Source organism: Grammomys surdaster, unplaced genomic scaffold (assembly GCF_004785775.1).
Source record: "Grammomys surdaster isolate TR1022 unplaced genomic scaffold, NIH_TR_1.0 125861, whole genome shotgun sequence".
Taxonomy (NCBI): Eukaryota; Metazoa; Chordata; class Mammalia; order Rodentia; family Muridae; genus Grammomys; species Grammomys surdaster.
This window is the reverse complement of record NW_021620687.1, coordinates 2,112-26,283: the sequence shown is the minus strand read 5'-3', so window position 1 is coordinate 26,283 and position 24,172 is coordinate 2,112. Positions and strand designations below refer to the sequence as shown.

The 24,172-nt window shown below is 46.1% G+C and overlaps 1 protein-coding gene and 1 pseudogene across 1 annotated transcript; both read right to left on the bottom strand.

Annotated features, from left to right (window-relative positions):
* Positions 1 to 1,390: 1,390 nt before the first annotated feature.
* Positions 1,391 to 1,513, bottom strand: LOC114640994 (annotated as a pseudogene).
* A 3,043-nt stretch (positions 1,514 to 4,556) lies between these two features.
* On the bottom strand, positions 4,557 to 8,339 carry LOC114640974 (amiloride-sensitive amine oxidase [copper-containing]-like). The gene is made up of 4 exons (XM_028790077.1): positions 6,590 to 8,339; positions 5,539 to 5,824; positions 5,099 to 5,231; positions 4,557 to 4,858 (listed from the first exon to the last, which is right to left on the bottom strand). The coding sequence occupies exons 1-4, from the start codon at positions 8,157 to 8,159 to the stop codon at positions 4,733 to 4,735; spliced, it is 2,115 nt and encodes a 704-aa protein (XP_028645910.1). The 5' UTR covers positions 8,160 to 8,339; the 3' UTR covers positions 4,557 to 4,732.
* Between the last annotated feature and the right edge of the window lie 15,833 nt (positions 8,340 to 24,172).

Here is a 24,172-nt window from a genome sequence, read left to right as displayed (position 1 = left end):
TGGAACCTCACTGGGACTCCTCTCAGATATCCTGCTGTTGCCTTGTGTCATGGAGATCCCGTAGTTTTGGATCTGTAGAACCAGCCCCTTCACACACTTCAGCAGTTCATCGGTGAGGTAAATGTTGGGGTAGGACAATTCAAAGCCCTGGACCTGGCCCTCAGAGGTATCTGAGCTGGTCAGCCTACCAGCTCTCAGGCACCCACAACACAGGGGTGAACTCTCCTGCCTGTCCCTGTCCAATGCTGCAGCAACAAGGGCAGAGCCAGCTTTCCTGCTGTCGTACCCTTGAGAGGCTCATCTGTGCCCACAACATCAGGGTCAGCTCTACTGTGCTGCCCAAACGAGGTGCAGGGCCCACTCCCTCTCCCTAGTGCTGCAGTAGGCAAGAGGCTGGGACAACTCTGCTCTCACACCCTTGGGGCTAGCTCCCCTGCCTGCCGTAGGGTGGCAAGGGGTGAGATGGGGGGAGGGTATTTTTCCCTGGACCATGCCACTGTATAACAGATGAGTTACAAAACCAGTACTCCTATCCTCACACACTCAGGCCAGCTCACACATGCTCCTGCCGTCTGGGCCAGTTCTACTGTGATGGCCAGATGGGGTGCAGGACCTGATTTCCTGCTCTCATCACCCTGGCAGAGCCAGCTCTCCTGCTCACCACAGATGACAAGCCCAAAACCAAGGGAAAGGGATCTGTCTCTAGCCCATGCCACTGTACAACAGACAAAAGGCAAGGCTGGCTCTCTCATACCCACACCCTCAGGGCAGACTTACACCATTGGGGAAGACTCATTCAGGGGGGGGGGGCTCTACTATGCTGCCCAGGTGAGGTGCAGGGCCTGCTTTCCTAAGTACTGTAGTAGGCGAGGGGCTGACAGCACAGGCCAGGACCTCACCATGGTCCCAGGTGTCATCACTGGCTACTCACACCAGGCTCTTCCTCACTTCCCTCAAGTCTCCATTTTAGCTGCTAGTCTCCAGATCTAGTGACCACATCCTTCTGCTTCTCTTTCTCCTCTGTTTCTCTACCACTGACTTACTCCTCTTAGTGGCACCCAGGGTCTCTGAGTGTCCGGACTCATCTCAGGAGTGGTCTCGGGAGTGCTATGTCCTGCCCGTGCATTTATGGCACCAGGCAGGGGTCATCTCAGGCATGGTCTGCCCTCTGTCTTGCGTGGCACTGGACTGGTAGTCATCTCAGGCTAGCTCCCTGTCAGGGCACCATTTTGGACTTGCTCCTCTCCTGGACTATCCAAGTGGTCCCATTTGGGAGTTCTTCTAGTCTCTCTGGCTGGCTCTCTCTCTCTTGTTTCTGGCTTGCTCCCCTTCCTGGGAGCCCATCTGGGCCTTCCAGGTGCTGGACTGGTGGCCATCTCACTAATTTCAGAGTGTTAGGCCACTAATCATTCAGAGGGTCACAGGTTAGAATACTGAGCATAGACATAGCCTCTCTCCTCTCTGCCACCTACTGTTTCATAAATGTTTCAATTAGCACATGTGTAATGAGAGGTTTCATTATGATGTTTCCATTCATAAACACGATGCTTTGGAATCATGGCCGCCCCACTCTTTCTCCTGTTACATAGAGTCCTGCTCACTCCTTTCCTCTTCTGGACAGGCTCCTCCCTACTTTCCTGTGCACTGGGTACTCAGCAAGTTTCATTACAGTCGCTTGTAGGAGCACAGTGAGGGTTTGCATCCATGAACACAGACAACTTGCCTGAGGTGACACCACTAAAGGACAAATCTTTCTGTTCCTCACAACCATTAATCAGGTATGAAGCCTCAGGGAAAAGAGACACCAACCTGAGCCCTCCCCTCTTTTTCCATAATAGGAATAGATGGACCTAGAATCCTGGACTTTTGCCTGTTTGTTCCTTGTTCTTTGTTTTTGTTTTTTTTGAGACAGAGTTTCTCTGTGTAGTCCTTGGCTGTCTGCAAATTAGACTGTCCTCAAACTCAGAGATCTGCCTGCCTTTACCTCCCAAGTGCTGGAATTAAAGGCATACACCATCACTGACTGGCTCAGGATTTGTGTGTGTGTGTGTGTGTGTGTGATAACATGTAATGTTTTTGTTAGTTCTATGAGAATTTATACAACATATTTTATATAATTTTCATCCTTCCCCAACTCCACCAGATCCATTCCCCTTCCCTGCCTACCCAATTTTGTACCCCATTTTCTTTTTTAAATCAGGTACAATTTGTGCTACCCTTAGCCATCTACTGAGTGTGTCAGTCTACTAGGGGCCACACCCTCAAAGAGGATTGACTCTTTCTCTCAGCAGCTATTGATTGCCTATAACTCCTCAGCTAGGAGTGGGACTTTGTCCCCCTTTGTCCATGCTGAGGGGGAGGGGGAGGGGAAAGGGGAAGGGGGAAGGGGGAGGGGAGAGGGAGGGGGCGAGGGAGAGAGAGTGTTAGGAATTGTTTTGCCTTAATTTGGCTCCCCAAAGCAGCTTCCTGAGGTCCTGAGGGTCCCTGCCCCCAGCTAGCTTAGATTGGTAATAAAGAATTGCCATACAGCCAATGGCTGGGTAGGGAGATGGAGGTGGGACTTTTTGATTGCTCGATTGGGCAAGGAAGGGGGAGAGGGGGAGGGGGAGGGGGAGAGAGAGGGAGGAAGAAGAGGAAAATCGCCATCATGAGGAAGCAGAAAGATGAAATGGAACTTAAAGGCCTGATAGCAGGTAAGAATCTGGGAAAGTGGCCCTAGGGACCACTTCCCTGATGGGCCTGGAGTAGCAGAGATGAAATACAGGAATACCAGAGTGTAGTGTTTGCTAGCTGCAGGGAGGTTTTGAAGTGTTTAGCCATTGAGCTGATCAAGGCATAGCAAAATCAGCTGGTGTGTGTGTGTGTGCATGTGTGTGTTTCACTTGTGAATTCAGAGAGCTCTTAGGTGGGTGCAGCATGTGCATGACCCACTGGGAGCCAAAGTGGTTTAATTAATTCACCACTACAGGGGAGGGAAATGGAGAGGGATGGGGAAGGGAAGGGAAAGGGAGGGGGAAGGGGGAGGGAGAGGGAGACAGACAGAAACAGAGAACACACCTGTCCACAGAGGAGACCTTCTGGTTCCTAAGGTACTCTTTGCGAACCCCTGTGAGCCAGTCTGGCACAGCACTCATTTCTTGTGGAGGAAGAGGAAAATGGGATCGGTTTTGTTGAACCCTAGAGCTTGGCTTCCTCTCAGTTTTCAAGCTCCTTGTTGGAGGCCCTGACTCTAAGAGTTATGAGTAACAGCTCCACGCACATGCTGGGTTGTTTTGGAGAGACAGTGTGAGCTCCCTGTCTGTATCCTTTGGCTCGGGGTAGGAAATTCCACACCTGTCTTGTTAGTTCTTTAGGTTCCTCTGTGCCACCTCACGCTGTGCTGTATGTGTGTGGGCATGTGTCCTTGTGTGCATGCATAGGGGTCTGTCGGTATCCATGCACATATGTGCACACATCCCTGATTCTGCTATAATGGACTAACCAACAGGCTCAAGAGATCTGCCTCTCCCCACCACGCATCCTTGTGCTGGGATTATACACATGCAGCCCCATGTGCATCTTTATATAGGTGCTGGGATTTGAACTTGGGTCCCCAGGCTTGCTTCATTCCAGTCCCAGCCTTAGAGCTGTTAGTGCTGCATCTCTAACGATGCCATGAAGGAAAATCCCTTTCCCTGTTCCTTCAGCTTCCAATGGCACCGGAGGCTTTCTACCTTTCATTCCTGGGGAAAATGGAGCTTTACTTTCCTCTCACTCTTAAACAACAGATAGTGTGCTCGCATGCTCTTATCTTCCATTTTAACCTCCCACGTCATCTGTGAGTTTTCCCACAGTCCACAGAGTGTCCTCACTCATATAGTTTTCTGTCCCCTGGCCCTGGGCATGCCTGAGTTCTAGTTTACTGCATTATTCTTCCTTATAGATGGGAGGTTGGGGGGCTGGAGAGATGGCTCAGTGGTTAAGAGCACTGACTGCTCTTCCAGAGGTCCTGAGTTCAAATCCCAGCAACCACATGGTGGCTTACAACCATCCGTAATGAGATTGGATGCCCTTTTCTGGTGTGTCTGAAGACAGCTACAGTGTACTCATCAATAAAATAAATAAATAAATAAAAAATAAAATAAAATAAATAAATAAATAAAAAAAAAAAGATGGGAGGTTGGTCTTCTCCATGCGTTTGCTGTCACAGAAAACAATAGCACACCCACATATGTGTTACCTATGTTTGTAGAGGGCTGACGGGGTAAACCTTAGATGTAGAACAATGGCCACAGGATGAACATGTTGATAATCTTTTTAGGTTTCCCTATAGTGCTTCTTCCTCTGCATGGCCGTCATTGAGGTGGAACATTTCCCCACAGCCTTCCTGACAGAAAGCTGGAAACCCCACATGCTGAAAAACCTACCTGAGATTTCTAGTATCCTGTGGGTTTTCTCCGCCCTTGTCATTAATGTCTTTCTAGGATCAGTAGACAAGTTTGAATGTAACCATGGCCATCCATGAGGGTGTGACCCATTCTCTCCCCCAGCCCCAAACAACAAAGAAACAACAATTGAGAGTGAAAATGGAAAGATTTATTGTCTACTCTTGTGCCGATCTGAGGCTGTTAGGCAGGAGCTGGGATAGGGTTTTTCACACAGGGTTGTAGGTCCTATTGTGTTTGAAAGGAGGGAGCATCAGACAAGCTCTATCTCCAGGGATGCAGTGCCTGATGTCATTGTAGTCGTGTCTCTAGAAGCCACGGAGATGGAAGGGCCGGAGCACAAAGCCCATAGAGCTCTTAGGTATGGTCATGTTGGCACTGTCCTCAGAATGGGGGATGTTGTGGAAACCCACTGTGACCCAGGCCACCAAATCCTATGGAAGAAACAAAGGCTTCAGTGGACAGGGCAGTGCTGAGTACTAGTCACCTGAGGTCACTCTGGCTTGTTGTGCCTACGGACTTCACGAGATGTCCTCAGTTCCACTTTTAAAAAGCAGACCCATATGCTATGACTCCTGAACTTGCCTACCACTCAGGAACTGGGACCAGCAGCGATAGGTCTAGGGAGTGGTTGGTGACAGGCCTGAGGTGGGAAATGGGTACTAGAACATTACCTTATCTTCGATGTTTGTATCGTTCTGAATAAAATCCTCGAAGACCACGGGGGGATTCCAAGGATTGTTTTGGCTGTAGATGCTACTGCTGCACTTCTCAGAATCCTGGTACTCAGTCACAGCCAAGGGGTACCTACAGGTAGAGAGGAAGCCAATGGCTCTGGGCACTGGAGTTGCATCTGATCTCTTCCCAGGTAACATCCCCAGTGTCAGGACAGAGAATTTAGTCCTTCTCCATAATGAATGTTTATACCCTCGGGGTCTGGAAAATCACCCGTCACCATCTTAGGGGCAGGATCTCTGTAAGCATTTTTACCCCTTCCTGGAGTGCAGAAGAGTACATATCAGATGCAAACATAGACATGAACCTTCCAGGACAAAAGCCCAAACAGCACACATAATCACTATGGGGAATCCCTGGCCATGTTTCCCAAACTCACCTGGACCAGGAGATGCCTCGCTTCTTCTGCCAGTCTGGAAGTTGCACCTGATGGATTTTGGAGTAGATCTGCAGGCGGTACCTGCTCCTGTGGCCCAAATGGGGCATATGGAGGTTGCTAAAGATTAGGTAGTTGGGAAGTAGCTTTCCAAAGTGGAAGGCTGCTTGGTGTTCCTGGGTGTAATTTGTTTGCTTTAGGGCATTTCCAAGTACATGATGTTTCAGGTCCTTAGAGTTAGTGATGTTTTCCTGAATGATCTGCAGTGTCTGGAAACTATTCTTGATGCCTAGAGGCAGGAGTGGGGGAAAGGGTGAGAATCAGTTGTTGAAACAGAATCTGGCTTCCTCTACCCCAGGGTCTCCAACTAGGCAATAACCATAGACAATTGCCAAGAAGAAGCCAGGCTAGGGCCTGACACTGGGATAGCAACATGGGCTAGAAGACCAAGCAAACCAGAAACCAGAGAAGCTAGAGGATAGCTTGGGGGGGGGGGTCATTCTAGGCAACTGTGGCGTTTTCACTGTGATCCCACTATTCTCTAGAGAGCCTGCTCCAGCCTGTCTATTTTTAGCCATGTAGAATGGGAAGCCCATGTTTCTGCTGGCTTGAGGTCAGTCTGTTTGTATTCCTGACCAGAGGCCTCAGAGGGCATGAGCATATGGAGGCCACCTACCTGGTTCTGGTGGCCTAGTTCAATTATGGAATGCGATGCCAGACATCACTTCTCTTTGTATGATGACGTTTATAAGAAACACACTGAGCACCTCCAGATGGTACCAGAACCCATCATAAAGTGCTAAGCCAAAGCATTGTTTCATTTCCATGGAACCCTCTATGCCTGTGCACCACTCTACTCTACAGAGCCAATAAGAGAAGATGCACGTTCCACAATCTAACCCTAGGGTACCACTCACTGCTACCATTTTCCAGGAGTGTGTGTTTCGAATGTGGCTGAAACAATCTGATATTATGCCCAGGACTCTTTAGCTCCAACCTATGTTACGTGTGGGTAGTATTTGAGTATCTGTGTTGGTATGGTCCTGAATCCTACCTGCTACATCCAGGTCAACACGGTAGTGTACTAGGTGCGTGTGGATGTTGCTGAATACATGGGTGTGTGATTGAGAGATGTAGCGCATCTCCTCGGGCTGGTAGAAGGTGGCACGGGCCAAGCCAGTGGCTTGCATATTTGCCTTCATTGCCCCGTTAGGGTAGAAAACAAAGTCCCAAATATAGTCATAGTGGTGGACTGTTGAGATTGTCCGTAGCACCAGCATGTGTCCATTTGTCCCCGCACTGGAGTTGAAGCCTTTTCTAAAGTTGGAGTGAAAGTGGTGTCTAAATGGCATTTCTGCTGGCATCTCAAAGAGACAGAGAGCTTGCGGATAGGAGACTGGTTCGTCGGTGTCGTAGTGATGAGTGACTTCCAGGAAGGTGGCTGTGTCTGGACAGTCAATGCCAGCGGCTAACTGGCGAGTAGCACTGCCAGAGCCCCAGCCTACATCCATGTACTTGGTGTGAGTGCCTGCAGATATGTGTCCTCCAAACTGTGACACGGCCTCCTGTACACTGACTTCATATGCAATACGCACACCCTGGAAGTGCACGTTCAGGATCTGCAGGCCAGAGGAGGGTCTTAGCCGGAAGGAGAAGGTCCAATCTCTATAGAACACCATGTTGTCCTCTATGTTGTAGCCAGGAACATGGGGCTCAGACACTCTGGGTCTAGCCATGCTGATGGTAGTGGAGAATTTCTCTGGGATATTGGAGGAAGAGAAGACTAGTGGCTGCTCTGTGGCCTTGTCAACTGACTCCATGAGGACCATTGTACTCACTTCTCCGTCTGCATATTTCTGAGCCAGTTCCTCTGGGCTGTTGTAGAACTTGCCGTTATACCAGAGCTGCACCACCCTCCAGTCCTGGACATCTGTGCTCCCATGATCTAGAAGGATCTCTAGACCCGTGGGCTGCAGGATGTGGCTTGCCATATAGCGTTGCAAAAGAAACCAGCTATGGCGCTGGTCAGACTTTGTGCCATGGGGGGCCATATACGTGAAGGTCAGACCACCTTCAACACCGTCTTCAAGTGAGTAGTCAGTGGTGTCAAGGAAGAACTGGTGCAGAGGCTTGGTGGCCTCTGTGAGGATACGGTAGATGAGGCTGTACTCTGCTTTGGAAATGGGTCTAGATGCCCAGGATGGACTGTGCCCAGGCCCAGGAGATATTTCTCGCATGTAGATTGGCGATGGCAGGGGTCCTACAGCAAACTCAGTGACTTTAGGGTGCTCCTGAGCACCAAAAAAGATGACAACACGGGCTTCCCGCACAGGAATCCTTTTTCCTTTGTCCAGAAAATCCAGCACATCCTCCTTATTGGGCAGCAGCATTTCTATGAGGTATACGGAGTTCTTGCCCAACATTGGTGTCTTGGATGGCTGCAGCTGCAGCTCCTTTCTGTCCATCAGGAAGTCCTGCACAATCTTGATCTCATAAACACTCAGGTCCGAGAATACCTGGGGTTTACCATTCAGGGTCCACCTGGGGCGTTCTGCGGTGGCCATCTGTAGCAGCAAGATGGCAGTCACCCAACCCAGTGTCAGGCTCTTTTGTGCCATCCCCATGGCTCTGGAACAGAGCACAGGAGAGAAGACTTTATATCTCCTTCTCCAAGCTTGCACCTCACAGTGACTTGTCTGTTTCCTACTGACTGGACGTCTTCCCTCTTCCCAGCGAAGTCAGCTGAAGTCTCTGGGTCCCCACTTACAGACCTCAGCACTGTCTAGGTCCTGGTGTGTGCATCTTCCTATTTGCTTTCTCTGAAAATCTCTTATAGTCTTTTTAAATCTAGATAAGCCTCTCTGTTTTCCACTTTTGGTGTTGTCTCAGTGGGGAAACTCCTAGCCTCAGAGGCTAGGAGGATGATGAGTCACAGAAGCACAAGACCTAGTCCTCATGGGCTGTAACGTACTAGTGTCCTTCTGGGTCAGAGGACTATACTGACAGCAAAATTACTTTTACAGAGAAATATTTTGAAGTATAGATTTCAAATGCAGGCTCTGCACTCAAGCTGACTGGGTTTGAGTCCTGGGAAGTTACAACATTGAAGACTACCTGTGTGACCTTAAGCCTGTTGTTTAAATTCTCTGGCCCTGCCCTTGTTGTCTCACTGGAGTAAAACAAGACAAGGTGAACAGTGAGTATAAAATGTTTAGGACAATCTCAGTCTCTCAGCAACACAGGGATTATTGATTTAGCTTTTCTTACCTCAGTGATCCAGTCTGGACCCTATGGACTGTATGCACTGGAGTTTCTGGATACTGTAGACTGACCAGACTGATCCTGTTTGTGAAATAAGGGTTGGGAGAGTCCTGTCCTGCCCAGCCTCCTCTGGCATCCCGGTGTGGTACTCAAGTCAGGGCCTCTTTACAATTAGTTTTTGGAAGCACCCCATCAGCCCACCTCAGGTAGTGAGTCAGGGTGCCCCTCTCCCTTTCCATTTGGTAGAAGACATGGTTGGATTTTCACCTCCTAATTTTCTGTCCAAACTGCAGCAAAGTACTGTGTACTTATGAAGGATGTGTTTGCTTGCGTTGCTAGAAGAAATGGGAGGCTGCCATTCTGTCTTGCTCTGTCCCTGCTGGTGAAGCTGTCTGGCAGGCCCTGCTGTGTAGAGAGTCACCAGGAGACCTCTGCTCTTGCACACATGCTAGACATTGTCACTGTCACAAGCTCTGATTTCTCTAGAACCTAGCTTAAAGTTAATGCTGCTGGTCCCTGAAGGAGACCCTTTCCTGGTGGCATTTCACTACAATCTGCCTTGTACCTGACACTAGGTGGCTCCAGCTGACTGTGGAGTGTTCCCAAGTGTCCCATTGATTTTCCAGCTGCCCTGCTCCAGAGGCGACAACTGCTGAACTACAGGGACACACACATTACCACCTCAAAACCAACATGTGGGTCAGGGCTCACACTTGGCAGTCAGAGCATCGTGAAGAATACATAATGACAGACATCAGTCACCTCAGCGTTGGGGACATTCTCATCCACCCCAACCCCCAAAGCTTCCTCTTTCCCCCCTCTTCACTTCAACCTCTTCCAACAACTAAACATTCTCCATGTTCCTAGAACAGGGCTGGAATCCTACAGCAGGCGCTGTGCATCCTGGTGTGTCCTGTCCTTCACGCCCGGTCCCCTACTATTTGGTAAATTATACCCAAATGTCTTTCTGATTTGTCCCGAAGGAAAAGATGTTGAAGAAATGATTCAGAACTCTGTCTTCTGGAATAACTAGGCAGCAGAGATGGCAGGGGTCACAACTCCATCAGAGCGATGAAGGCCACGGAAACGCTCAGCAACCAGCGGGCTTCAATGTATCCAACAGGAGGCAAGTTTGTTCTCAGAACCCACCTCTCAGGGTCCTCTTCTGTCATCCAAGAATGGCTTTGTGATGACTTCTGTGACTTGCTCTGGATTCTTACACTTGCTGGCCTCCTGCTCTATGGCTTGTCTTTTTGGTCAGACCTCTCACATGTCAGCCTGGCCAGTGCCCTATAGGAACACACCTATGAGCATCTGTTCTTATTGAGCTGGTAAAACTGAGGCCCAACTTCATGCACAGCTGGATCTGACAGCTAGGGAAGAGAGAGAGGAAAGTGAGGGGGTCGCTTTTAGTCCTAAGACTATTCTCAGTGTTGTAGGGGTGGCAACAGTTACACACACACACACACACACACACACACACACACACACACACACACGTGCCCTGCATAATCTGCTTGCCCTCTGATTTCTAACCCACTCTCTTCGTAGCTACCCTAAAAGGCTTATCTACACCAATCATGGCCTTCCTTTATTCGTGGAGGAAGAGGGTTGGATCAGTTTTATTGAACCATGGGCACGGCTGCCTCTCAGCTTTCAGGACTCCAGTTTCTTCCACTCCTCATTTCTTGTTGGACCTCCTGGCTGTAGGGGTCCCCATGAGAGACAGTTCTGTACAGTCTAGGAGTCAGTGTTAAGGGGGCAGTGTGGGTTCCCCACGGGTCTGCTTTCCTGTTTTCCTCTGTTTGCAGGCAGACATATCTTGTTAGTTTCCTCTTAATCTTTTTCTTTTCATTAGTTTGTTGAGAAGCTATACAATGAGTTTGGACCATATCCACTCCTATCCCCTGCTCTCCCCAGATCTGTATCCTCTTCCTACCCACACAGCATGTGTCCTCTATGTTTTCCCCATCAAGTGCCCATATATTCATGGATTTGTGACCTTCCACTGGAGTGTGGTTGATTTGCCAGTGGCAATACTCTTTAAAGAAAGAGCATTTTTCACAGACCTTATCAATTGCCAATATCTCCTCAGTTAGGGTGGGACTTCACACTACCCCCCTCCATGTTGGAATTTAGTCTAGCTTGAGGTTTCATGGGGCTTTTGTTTGCTGTCATAACCACTGTGAGCTCCTAACTGCAGCTGCTTTGATGTGTCTGGAGGACACTGTTGCCTTTATATACTGTCTCTGGTTCTTACGGTGTCTCCATGTCCTGCTCTGCAATGATCTCTCAGCCTTCTGGGAGGGAGATGCAGTCTTGCTTCACAGGATACAGCCCAGACTTGGCATCATTGTTGGGATGATAACCTGTGACTAGATGTGTCATAGCCCCAGGGGAAAACCTATTACTATTATTTTGCTAATGGACACAGCATTAAATGGACTCCTAAGGACTTATTGTATACACAAATTAGAGCGTCTCTCAATGCTTGTCAGAAAAGCTTCTGCAACTGCAGTAGATTGTGAGTAACACAGAAACCCACAACTGGGCAAAGTGCAGAGAGTTAAGAGTCTGAGAAGTGCTCCGCCTTGTTAGTTCATGTTACTCTAAACAATTCCTGCATACTTTGAGTAACCTCTCCTCAGCTCCAATCCTCTTTTTAAAATTTTCTTTTGATCTTTCTTTTGTGTGTGTGTGTGTGTGTGTGTGTGTGTGTGAAATGTATGCTTAAGTATGCTTTCCTGTGTATGCATACGCATGTGTAGGTGCCCCTATGTGTGTGGACGTTAGAGGTGAATACTGTAGACTATTCTCCACCTTATTGTTTTGAGGCAGGATCTCTCTCTCTGAACCCAGGGTTCACTGAGCTCTTCTATGTTGATTGGCCAGGGAGCTCCAGAGATTGGAGTGTCTCTACCCTCTGACTCCAGTGCTGTGTTCACAGACATGTTCTGCTGTGATTGATTTTTCCCTGGACATTGAGATCTGGACTCAAGTCCTCATGCTTGCCTAGAAAGCACATTACTGACTGGGCTGCAGTTTGGAGTTCTTCAGGCATGTGCTCCTGAAGGAGCCATGAAGGAAAAGTCTGCTTCCTTGTGCTTTTTAGCTTTTTGAGACATGCCTATGCCTTACACCTTCCATTCTTGTAAAACTGGATCTTTAGTCTCCCCATTCTAAGCTAAAAAGTAGCACACTGCCCACGTTTCTGTCACTTTCTTCTGCTCTTAAATACGTTTGCAGGGTTTTCCCTACAGTCTACAGATGGTCGTTGCCCATCCCCTTCTCCATCAGCTGGCACTGCGGCATGACCACACCCTAGTTTACAGAACCATTGTTCCTTATAGATGGAAAGCTGTCTCCAGAATTCCATTGTTGCAGACAGTATTGCAGCGAATCAGCACACCCATGTATTTTTCTGGTATTTCAAGAGGGATCGTGGGGATAAACCTTAGACACTAGAACAATGCCACACGGTGAAAGTGTTGGTAATTTTTTTAGATTCCCCCTTAGTAGCTTCCTTGCACGTGACAATCACTGAAGTAGGATAATTAACTTGCAGTCTCCTTGAGAAGGAAATAAAATCCTGAGATATAGAAAATTCCATCCACTTCAGAAATCAAGCATATTTTTGACTTCTCAATGGGTTTCCTTTACTATGGTCATGGAAGTCTTGTTGGGGTTCAGTAGACAGACACAAGTAGAGCCCATGGACAACTATCTGTGTTTGTGATATATGCTCACGCAGCTAGGAAGCTGCATTCAATGGTGGAAGTTGAAAGAGTTGTTGCCTGTCTTTGTGATGCACTGGGGCTATTAGGCATGAGCCTAAAACTCTTCACACAGGACTTTAGGACTCATTACAGTGGAAAGAAGGAGTCATCAGGCAGGCTCTGTCTTCAGAGATCCAGTGTCTGTTATAATTGTGGTCTCTGTATATGGGGCGCAGGATTGCTTGTCTTTGACCATGGACAGATTCTCTGGAAAACTAGAACGTCAGAGCAATAAGCCCACAGAACTTCCAAGTGTAGTCACATTGAGGATATGTTCAGAGAAGGGCATGAGCAGGAAGCCCACTGTCACCCAGGCCACCAAACACTATGGGAGAGACACAGGCTTCAGTGGGTATGTCAGTATTAACTACTAGCCATCTGAAGGTATTCTAATTTAGGATGTTTTTAAGTGTGTCTCTAAACTTTCTGTTATGTTCCCAGGCTCTACTGGAAAGACACAGGTCCTCTGTCATGGCCTCTGAATCTGCCCTCCATTCAGCCACAAGTCACAATCTTGGTATCTGGGACCAGTCTAGGTATGAGCTACTGAAGATGTTGGAAATGGGCAGAGAGGATTGGATGGACTGGTATTTTATTTTTTCAATGCTCTTGCTCCCAAAGAAGGCCTCAGAGACCACCATGGATCCCCTCCAGACAGTGCCACAAACTTCTTGTGTACTGACCTCATGGGAGGTTTACTCATGCCCAAAGCACACGTTGAGTAAATGCAGCAGGGAAGGGAACAGCTAGTAGAAGTTCCAGCCTCGGTAGATAAATGTGCTGTCCCCTAGGCTGTCACATGGAAAGTAGGAATGGACTACACTGAGGACAGCCACATGATGAGCATAGAAAAATCCCACAGGGCATGTAAGACAGGACCGGTGACACGTCTGTGCTCTTGGGCAGTGAGTTCTGGAGATTCACTTTGTCTGTTTGTTTATCTTCATATCTATGAGCCAATTCATCTGCATTGTATCAGAGATTCTTCAATCTACAGCGCTCCCACAGGATCCCCAGACCCAAGAAGCATAGAAACTTCTATCCCATGCTATAAGATAAACCAGATGCAAAGCTGGCTGGATTCCAGACCAGGGGCAGGCATGTTGGTGAAGATTAGGCATAGGTAGCCACAGAACTAAGAAGCTGGAAGTGTACAGGAATATCCATTGAAGAGATTTGGTGGCCTCCTTCCATGTGTCATTGAGGAAACCACACTCTATATTAGAGATGGGTCTGCAAAGCTGTGCTTGGCATTTATTTAGTTTATATGCACTAAGCCCCACAACATGCTGGCCATGCCAGTCAGCATCCCAAGTGAGGTCCTGAGGGCACTCTGCCATGGCTATCTATAGCTCAAAGATGATGTCATCAAGGCCAGTGCCAAAGTTCTGCACATGCTCAACCCCTCTGGAAAGCAGCAGGGGAAAACAACTAAACATTTCCCTCCCCAAGCTCTAGCATTGGTTCCAAGCCCCAGCATTTTATTGACAACTTCCTCAGCTCCATTTAGCTAAAGACAGAGCTTGGGTCCCAGTATCTTCACTCATGGTTCCCAACACTGTCCTGGTTGCTATGGGAGTATCTTCAGATGATCTCTCATCTATAAACCTCCCATCGTCTCTCTTACTAAACCTTTTCCATATTTTGACTTTACTAGAGGTTATCTCAGAGGGGGAGCATTTCTCAGTCAGATCCACCATGAGTCACAGCACCCCAAAGCTTGATCCTCAAGGGCTATAATTGTCCTGGTGAGGCAGAGAGCTGTACTGTCAGCAAAACTACCCTTTGTATAACAAAATACACTTTAGGGAGTTGCACTTAAAAATTTATTCCTATGTTCGAAGTGCTGGCTCCAGGCTTGAGTTCTGCCTGTGTTCAAGTTCCAATAAATGACAATGTCAGCATGGCCATGCTGCTTCAGGTTCCCACGGCCTCAAATGTGAAATGGAAATGTCAACACAACTGTGACCTCTTAAGTGTTCCCAAGAGAAGCAACCCAACAGTAAATAAAATATACTGGACATGCTAGCCTTCCAGGACTTTAAAGAACATCCCAACAATAGTACAGTGTGCACCTCAGAACATTGCAGGTTCTGAGCATGACACGGTGGCAGTACTCTGCTTAGAAATGGATGTCAGGATAGGAATTAGGCAAAGGGAAGCAGAGGCCTTCATCAGGGACGTGAGAGGAACTGGACCTCAGAACCTGGGCATTATCGATGCCTCATGGCTTTGTGCTTCAAGGCCAGGATCTCAATGACTGAACCATCCAGCCCTTAGACTTCAGTTAAAAATATTTTTATTAATATATATTAATTAAATGTAACAGTGGGCTTATTGTGATATTTTTGTTCATATACTAATACTCTTGATCATACTCATTCACTGTTACCTTCTCTGGTCCTCCTCCCCCAAGCCACCGATCCCCTCCTTTGCCTGACGATCCCTCCTCTACTTTCATCTGTTCTTTGTGTGTGTGTCTCAATGAGTTTCATTATAGTTGCTTATAAGAAAGTGGATGCGGTTGTGTGTATGGGCATGGGCGACTTGCAAGATGTTACATTACTGAATAAAAGCTCTCTCCTTCCACAATCAAACATTAGTGGCTATAAATCCTCAAAGGGCTTGGGGTTGCATAAGCCTCTCACACTTTACATGACAGGGTACTGACAGACCCAGTCTTATGTCGACTTAGACTCCATTAAAACATTTAAAAAATGTATATAGTCTTTCATAGCTCCTTGTCTCTGTATAAAATTATATGATCTTACGTCTCCAGCCAAATGCCTTCTTCTCAGTAAGTCTCTCCCACTTTCATGTATTCTTTCTTTATTTGTTTATTTATATTTGTGACATGCTACATTTAATTGGGTCATTTCACAAACACGGTGAGAGTATTTACTGGATAGGGTAACTTACTACTGGCTACACTACTGGGGAACATGACTTCCTTCTCCAGTAGCCGTTAGCCACCTACAGGTCCTGGGGAGGGGTGTGGTCTTGTGAGCCTTCCCATGAGGAATGTTCATGGGCCCATGGATGAACTTTATTTTTCATAGAAGTTTTAGATTCATAGCAGAAATGAGTAGGAGCGGCCCCCTCCCCACTCCCAGGCCATCCCCCTTCCAGCAGCACCAACCAGCCAGTCCGGTGTGCCGTAAGTGCCAAGGCATAGGGACACCTCATTGCCATACCACCCAGAGCATGGAGTGTAGCCTAGGATTCACGCTGGGCATGTGTCATTGGATCACAGCAAGTGTGTGATAAGAAGCACTAGCCATAGTAGTGTCACGGAGTGTTCTCACTGTCCCCAAACACTTCATTGTGTCATGCTTTCCCCCCTTCCCCAGAGGTCAACCTGTCTTTCCAGAAGCAGGGCTGAAATTCTATATTCAGCCAGACGTGTTTCTGGTGGTTCTGTCCTTCAGACCTCCTACTTACTACTGTTCAGTCACCTATCCTCAGATAATGGTTTGCTTTGCCCAGAAGGAGGGGGATGTGGAAGAGTAGTTTAGAGACCTCTCTTCTGACACGATGTGAGAGCCCGGGAAGGACACTGTGACAGCAGGTGTCAAAGAAGACAGGGGAGAGCTTGTCAGCATGCTGCAGGTAGGAGGCATGTCCATTCCCCACAGTCTATCTCTTGGAGGGGCCCTACTCTGTCACCCTAGACAGCAATGTATGGCCATCTGTCTTTCTTCTGTCCCTCTCACCATGTCCTGTCCCTTGTTTTGACCTTCTCCATCAATCTCCTTAGTTTTGTATCTGAACTTTGTGAGCTCTCCTCTGGTCCATCTCTCCTCTGACTCAAAAAGTACCGCTGAGCTCTCCAAGAACGCACCCCACAGTCAGCCACGGGAGCACGGAGTCAGCTTTCTGTTCTTAAGCTTTGTAGAGTAGTCAGAGGACAAAAGTCCTCTCCCCCGAATCACATGCACACACTTACGTGCGTGTACATGAGTCTACAGAAAGGTGTTCGCAGCAGCTGCTTGCCCCCAGGGCCTCTAACTTCCTTTCCTCTGAGGTCACAGACATCATTGATCTAAGAATTACAACTTTCATCACGTAGGAGAGAGAATGGGGTTGGTGTTAATGAATCCTTTAGCTTAGCTGCCCTTGGGCTTCCATGATTGTCTTTCCTGCTTCTGGCTCCTTCGTGGTCTGGGCTCTGAAATGGATGACAACGTTGCGCAGTTTGGGAGTCACAGTGCTGTAGGGTCAGTGTGGAGTTGCCTGTCTGCTGGCTTTTCTGTTTCTCTTGTTAAAAAGCCCTGGGCAGAAAATTCCACACCCAGCCCAGAGTTCTTCAGGTGTTCTAGTCCACTTCCATACATCTTGGGAAACTTCTTGCTTCTGGAGCTCTTTTATGGTTTTCTTTGTTTTATATGTTTCTTTCTTTCTCTCTGTACAGAATATATCTGGGCATGTAACTTTTTTGTGTATTCGCAAAAATTCACAAAAAAAATATTTGGAGCACTCATGCATGCTTGTTAGTTTTTGTCAAATTGACATAAACTAGAGATATCTGGGAAGAGAGAAACTTAACTGGGGAACTGCTTCCACCAGTTGACTTGAGGGGGATCTCTCTCTCCCTTCCCCGTTTCTTTCTCTCTGTCTCTCTGTCTGTCCTCTTTCCGTCCTTCCCTCCTCTATTCTTTTCTTTCTAAAGACAGGATATCACTGTAGATTTTGCTGGACTCGGATCCACTATGCAGACCAGACTGACCTGGAACTCACAGAGATCTGCCACCCTCTACCTGCCCCACCCAGGTTTCTGCTTTCTAAGTGCTAGGATTAAAGATGTGTGCCATCCAGGAACCTATACCCAGAGCATTTCCTTGATTGCTAATTGATGGAAGAGGGGATAGCTCACTGTGGGCAGTGCCATCCTTGAGAAGACAGTTATGGACTGTATATGAAAGCTAGCTGAACATGAACCTGGAAGCAAGCCAGTGATCTGTGTTCTTCCACGGTTCTGCCCCAGATTCCTGATTGAAAGTTCATGGCCTGACTTTGTTCAGTGAAAGACTGTTACTTAGAAATGTGAGCTAGATAAACCCTCCCCACACACAAGGCTCTTTTGATCATGGTGTTTATCACAGCAACAGAGAAGCCCGGTAGGACACTTATGTGCATGCGTGTGAAGGGCAAAGGTCTAAATTGTGTACCTTACGCAGCTGTTTCCCTTTTGTTGACACGGTCTCTCACGGAATCCGCATATCTAACTGATTCCGTTAGACTTGCTGACCGGTGAATTCCAGGCCGTCTGGTTGTAGGGAAAATCTGTCTGTCTCAACAGCCCTGTGGTTACAGATGCAGCTATGCTCAACTTTACATGGATACTGAGGCTCTGATCTCAAAGACCACATGCTTATTATGCAAGTGCATTACTGATAGACCCACTGTCTCAGCACCAACTCTCTAGTTCTTCAGGGCTGTGATTCTACTGAAGGTACCATAGAAAACTTGTCTTCTCCTGCATCACAGGGGCGCCCATATGTTTTCCAACTTCAAACTCTGGAAAGACAGATCCCAAGACCCTTCTCTTGCTCCATAGAAGCTGGCACCTAGCCATGCTTTTCTCTTTTGCTCCTGGGTAGGTCCTGCAGGGCTTCCCCTATAGCCAGGCTGTCCGGGATTATGCCCCTTTATCCATCACCAGGCACCACAGTGCAGTTGTCCCCTACTTTATTGAACTGTTCTTCCCCACAGATAGAAAGTCTGTCGTTTCCAGGCTTCTGTTGTTATAGACAATACTGTCATGTGTCAGTATACACTTACACACATTCTCGGAAAGTAGCAGTTCTCAACCCGTGGATTGCTACCTATTTGGCAAACCTCAGTCTCCAAAAATATTTACATTATGATTCACAATAGTAGCAAAACCACAGTTCTGAGATAGCAATGAAAATTATTTTATGGTTGGGAGTTACCCCAATATGAAAAACTGAATTAAGGGGTTGCAGCACTATAAAGATTGAAAACCATTATTATGAAGAGATTTTAGGAGTAAATCACAGATTCTGGAGCAGTGGCCAAAGAAGGAAGGTGTTAGAAATTTCACTGGCAATTCCCCATAGCAGCTCATTGTGTATGCCCATTACTGACATGGGGCGATTCCACTGAGAGGCAGCAGAAAACATCAGCTATCTAAATCCAGCAGCTTACAGACTTCCTTTGTTCTAGGTGTGGAATGCTTCGGAGAGTAAACTAGAAAACATGAAAGAAGCCCTTAGCTGCCTAACTGAGCATACAGCACTGCCTCCCTCAGCTCTAAGAAGCATTGTAAAGTGGTGGGAGCTAAAGGGTTGGTCTGTCTCTGTGGGGCTCTCATGCTGTCCCCCAGCAGCTAATGCTGAGTCTGTCATTTAGGGTTGCACGTAACATTGTAGCTGAAATGGGGAGGCATCATGCAGGTCTTGTCCCCAGGGATCCAGCACTGGAATGGTTGTGATTTTTGTCCTTAGTCTACAGCATCAGGTCTCCGGAAGCCATCAAGGGGCCTTGTGGGGGAAAAACTTGAATGGCTGGAGCAAGAAGTCCATGGAGTTCTAGGTGAGGCTATGCTTGGAACATCTTTAAAGTCAGGGATGTGCCTGAAGCCACTGAATTCTGTGGAAGAAACACAGGCTTCAGTGGGCAGGAGGATACTGAATATCAACCACCTGAGGACTCTGGCCTTGAGTATTTATAGATGTGTCTCCAATCTTCCAGATAGGTCCTCAGTTGTATTTTAAAGATGTGGGTAGATCTGTTATTGCTGGGGCTCTTCCTGAGGGGACTTCCCCAGCATGGAGAAGGTGCTTCTTGACAGGGCAGCCCACAGAGGAGACAGAGTCAATGAGAGGAAGGGAGCCAGGTGCCATGGTCAGAGGATTCTCTCAGCCGACTTGCTAGCAATCAGGCTGCTTTTGTGGCTCTGACTTCTAACAATCAGGCCATTTTTGTGGCTCTGACTAACGAGAAGCCAGGTGTTTATTTATACAGGTTTCACAGAACAAAGACAGATTAATGGTTATCCAAGTGGTACAGAATAGATGTTTGACTTTTCATTACATCTCCAGGGTGACAAGTTCAGTCACAATCAGTACATAACAAACAGAATATATTCTTATTATTATTGTTATCATTCCTATAACTCCAATATAAAGAAACCAAGGAGTGTCTTCTTCAAAGCAACCATATCTATTATATGACAGCCTGCTTTTACTCTGGCAGTGTTTGCTATTTGAAATCAGGCAAACATATCTGAGCCAGTCTTTTTTTTTCTTTTTTTTTATTGGATGTTTTATTTACATTTCCTATGTTGTCCCCTTACCCCATCCCCCACCCACCCCAGAACCCCCAATCCCCTCACCCCTCCTCCTTCTTCTCTGTGGATGTAACCTCTATCTACTCCCCCCCACTCCCACCTCCCCACCCTCAAAATTCCCACCCCCTGGGGCATCCAGCCTTCATGAGGTCAAGGATCTCATCTTCCACCTATGCCCAGCAGGGCCCTCCACTCTTACATATTCAGCTGAAGCCCTGGATCCCTCCATAAGTGCTCCCAGGCTGGTGGTTAGGACCCTGGGAGCTGTGGTTGGTTGGTATTGTTGCTCTCCTCATGGTGCCACAAACCCTTTCAGCTCCTTCAGTCCTCACTCTACCTCCTCCATTGAGAACCTCATGATCAGTTCAATGGCTAGTTGTGAGCATCTGCCTCTGAATATGTCAGACTCTTGAAGGCCTCTGAGGAGACATCCATATCAGGCCCTTATCGGCATGTACTTCCTGACTTCCACATCAGCATCTACCTTTGGTGACTGCATATGGGGTGGATACTCAGGTGGAAAGGTCTTCAAATGGCCCCTCCTTCAGTTTCTGTCCCTCACTTTGTCTCCATGTTTGCTCCCTTGAGTATTTTGTTGCTCCTTCTAAGAAGAACTGAATCACCCCCACTTGGTCTTCCTTCTTTATGGGCTTCATGTGGCCTGTGAGTTGCATCTTGGGCATTTCAAGGTTCTGGGCTAATATCCAATAATCAGTGAGTGAATACCATGTGTGTTCTTTTGTGATTGGCTTACTTCACTCAGGATGATAATTTCTAGTTCCATCCATTTACCTAGGAACCCCTCGAATTCATTGTTTTTAATAGCTGAGTAATACTCCATTGTGTAAATATACCACATTTTTTGAATCCATTCCTCAGTTGAAGGACATCTGGGTTCTTTCCAGCTCCTGGCTATTATAAATAAAGCTGCTATGAACATAGTTGAGCATATGTCCTTATTATATGTTCGAGCATCTTCTGGGTATATGCCTAGGAGTGGTATAGCTGGATCCTCGGGTAATGCTATGTCCAATTTTCTGAGGAACCGCCACACTGATTTCCAAAGTGGTTGCACCATCTTGCAGTCCCACCAACAATGGAGGAGTGTTCCTCTTTCTCCACACCCTCGCCAGCATCTACTATCACCTGAGTTTTTAATCTTAGCCATTCTGACTGGTGTGAGATGGAATCTCAGGGTTGTTTTGATTTGCATTTCCCTGACGACTAAGGATGCTGAGCATTTCTTTAGGTGCTTCTCGGCCATTCGAGTTTCTTCCGTTGAAAATTCTTTGTTAAGCTCTATACCCCATTTTTTAATAGGGTAATTTGGTTGTCTGGAGTCTAATTTCTTGAGTTCTTTGTATATATTGGATATTAGCCCTCTATCAGATGAAGGATTGGTAAAGATCTTTTCCCAATTTGTTGGTTGTCGTTTTGTCCTATTGACAGTGTCCTTTGCCTTACAGAAACTTTGCAATTTTATGAAGTCCCATTTGTCAATTCTTGATCTTAGAGCATATGCCATTGGAGTTCTGTTCAGGAACTTTTCCCCTGTGCCCAAGTATTCGAGGGTCTTCCCCACCTTCTCTTCTATTAGTTTCAGTGTATCTGGTTTTATGTGGAGGTCCTTTATCCACTTAGATTTGAGCTTTGTACAAGGGGATAAGAATGGATCAATTTTCATTCTTCTACATGTTGTCCTCCAGTTGAACCAGCACCATTTGTTGAAAATGCTGTCCTTTTTCCACTGGACAGTTTTAGCTCCTTTGTCAAAGATCAAGTGACCATAGGAGTGTGGGTTCATTTCTGGGTCTTCAATTCTATTCCATTGATCTTCCTGCCTGTCTCTGTACCAATACCAGGTAGTTTTTATCACTATTGCTCTGTAGTACAGCTTGAGGTCAGGAATGGTGATTCCTCCAGAAGTTCTTTTATTGTTCAGAATAGTTTTCGCTATCCTGGGTTTTTTGTTATTCCATATGAATTTGAGAATTTCCTTTTCTAACTCTGTGAAGAATTGAGTTGGGATTTTAATGGGGATTGCATTGAATCTGTAGATTGCTTTTGGCAAGATGGCCATTTTTATTTTATATTAATCCTGCCAATCCATGAGCATGGGAGATCTTTCCATCTTCTGAGATCTTCTTCATTTCTTTCTTCAGAGACTTGAAGTTCTTGTCATACAGGTCTTTCACTTGCTTGGTTAGATTCACACCAAGGTAGTTTATATTATTTGCAACTATTGTGAAGGATGTCATTTCCCTAATTTCTTTTTCAGTCTGTTTATCTTTCGTGTAGAGGAAGGCTACTGATTTGTTTGAGTTGATTTTATAACCAGCCACTTTGCTGAAGTTGTTTATCAGGTTTAGGAGTTCTCTGGTGGAAGTTTGGGGGTCACTTAAGTATACTATCATATCATCTGCAAATAGCAATATTTTGACTTCTTCCTTTCCTATTTGTATCCCTTTGACTTCTTTTTGTTGTCTAATTGCTCTGGCTAAGACTTCCAGTACTATATTGAATAGGTAGGGGGAGAGTGGGCAGCCTTGTCTAGTCCCTGATCTTAGTGGGATTGCTTCAAGTTTCTCTCCATTTAGCTTGATGTTGGCTACTGGTTTGCTGTAAATTGCTTTTACTATGTTTAGGTAGGGGCCTTGAATTCCTGATCTTTCCAAGACTTTTATCATGAAGGGATGTTGAATTTTGTCAAATGCTTTCTCAGCATCTAGTGAGATGATCATGTGGTTTTTTTCTTTAAGTTTGTTTATATAGTGGATTACATTGATGGATTTCCGAATACTGAACCATCCCTGCACTCCTGGGATAAAACCTACTTGATCGTGATGGATGATTGTTTTGATGTGGTCTTGGATTCGGTTTGCTAGAATTTTATTGAGTATTTTTGCATCGATGTTCATAAGGGAGATTGGTCTGAAGTTCTCTTTCTTTGTCGGGTCCTTGTGGGGTTTGGGTATGAGTGTAATTGTAGCTTCATAGAACGAATTGGGTAGTGTTCCTTCTGTCTCTATTTTGTGGAATAGTTTGAAGAGAATTGGTATTAGGTCTTCCTTGAAGGTCTGATAGAATTCAGCACTAAAACCATCTGGTCCTGGGCATTTTTTAGTGGGGAGACTTTTAATGACTGCTGCTATTTCCTGAGGGGTTATGGGACTATTTAGATGGTTTATCTGCCCCTGGTTTAACTTCGGTACCTGGTATCTGTCTAGGAAATTGTCCATTTCATCCAGGTTTTCCAGTTTTGTTGAGTATAGGCCTTTGTAGTAGGATCTGATGATTTTTTTAATTTCTTCCGTTTCTGTTGTTATGTCTCCCTTTTCAGTTCTGATTTTATTAATTTGGATACTGTCTCTGTGCCCTCTGGTTAATCTGGCTAAGGGTTTATCTATCTTGTTGATTTTCTCAAAGAACCAACTCCTGGTTTTATTGATATTTTGTATTTTTCTTTCTGTTTCTATTTGGTTGATTTCAGCCCTGAGTTTGATTATTTCCTGCCTTCTACTCCTTCTGGGTGTATTTGCTTCTTTTTGTTCTAGAGCTTTTAGTTGTGCAGTCAACTTGTTATTGTGTGCTCTTTCCAGTTTCTTTTTGTAGGCACTTAGAGCTATGAGTTTTCCTCTTAGCACTGCCTTCATGGAGTCCCACAAGTTTTAGTATGATGTGTCCTCATTTTCATTGAATTCTAAAAAGTCTTTAATTTCTTTCTTTATTTCTTCCTTGAGCAAGTCATCATTGAGTAGAGAGTTGTTCAGTTTCCATGTGCACATGGGTTTTCCATTGGTTTTGTCATTATTAAAGACCAGTCTTATTCCGTGGTGATCTGATAAGATGCAAGGGATTATTTCAATCTTTTTGTATCTGTAGAGGCTTGTTTTGTGACCAATTATATGGTCTATTTTGGAGAAGGTACCATGAGGTACTGAGAAAAAGGTATATTCTTTTGTTTTAGGATGAAATGTTCTATAGATGTCTGTTAAGTCCATTCGGTTCATAACTTCTGTTAATGTCAAAGTGTCTTGGTTTAGTTTCTGTTTCCATGATCTGTCCATTGCTGAGAGTGGGGTGTTGAAATGCCCCACTATTATTGTGTGAGGTGTAATGTGTGTTTTGAGCTTTAGTAAAGTTTCTTTTATGTATGTAGGTGCCCTTGCATTTGGGGCATAGATGTTCAGAATTGAGAGTTCACCTTGGTAGATTTTTCCTTTGATGAGTATGAAGTGTCCTTCCTTATCTTTTTTGATTAATTTTGGATGGAAGTTGATTTTATTTG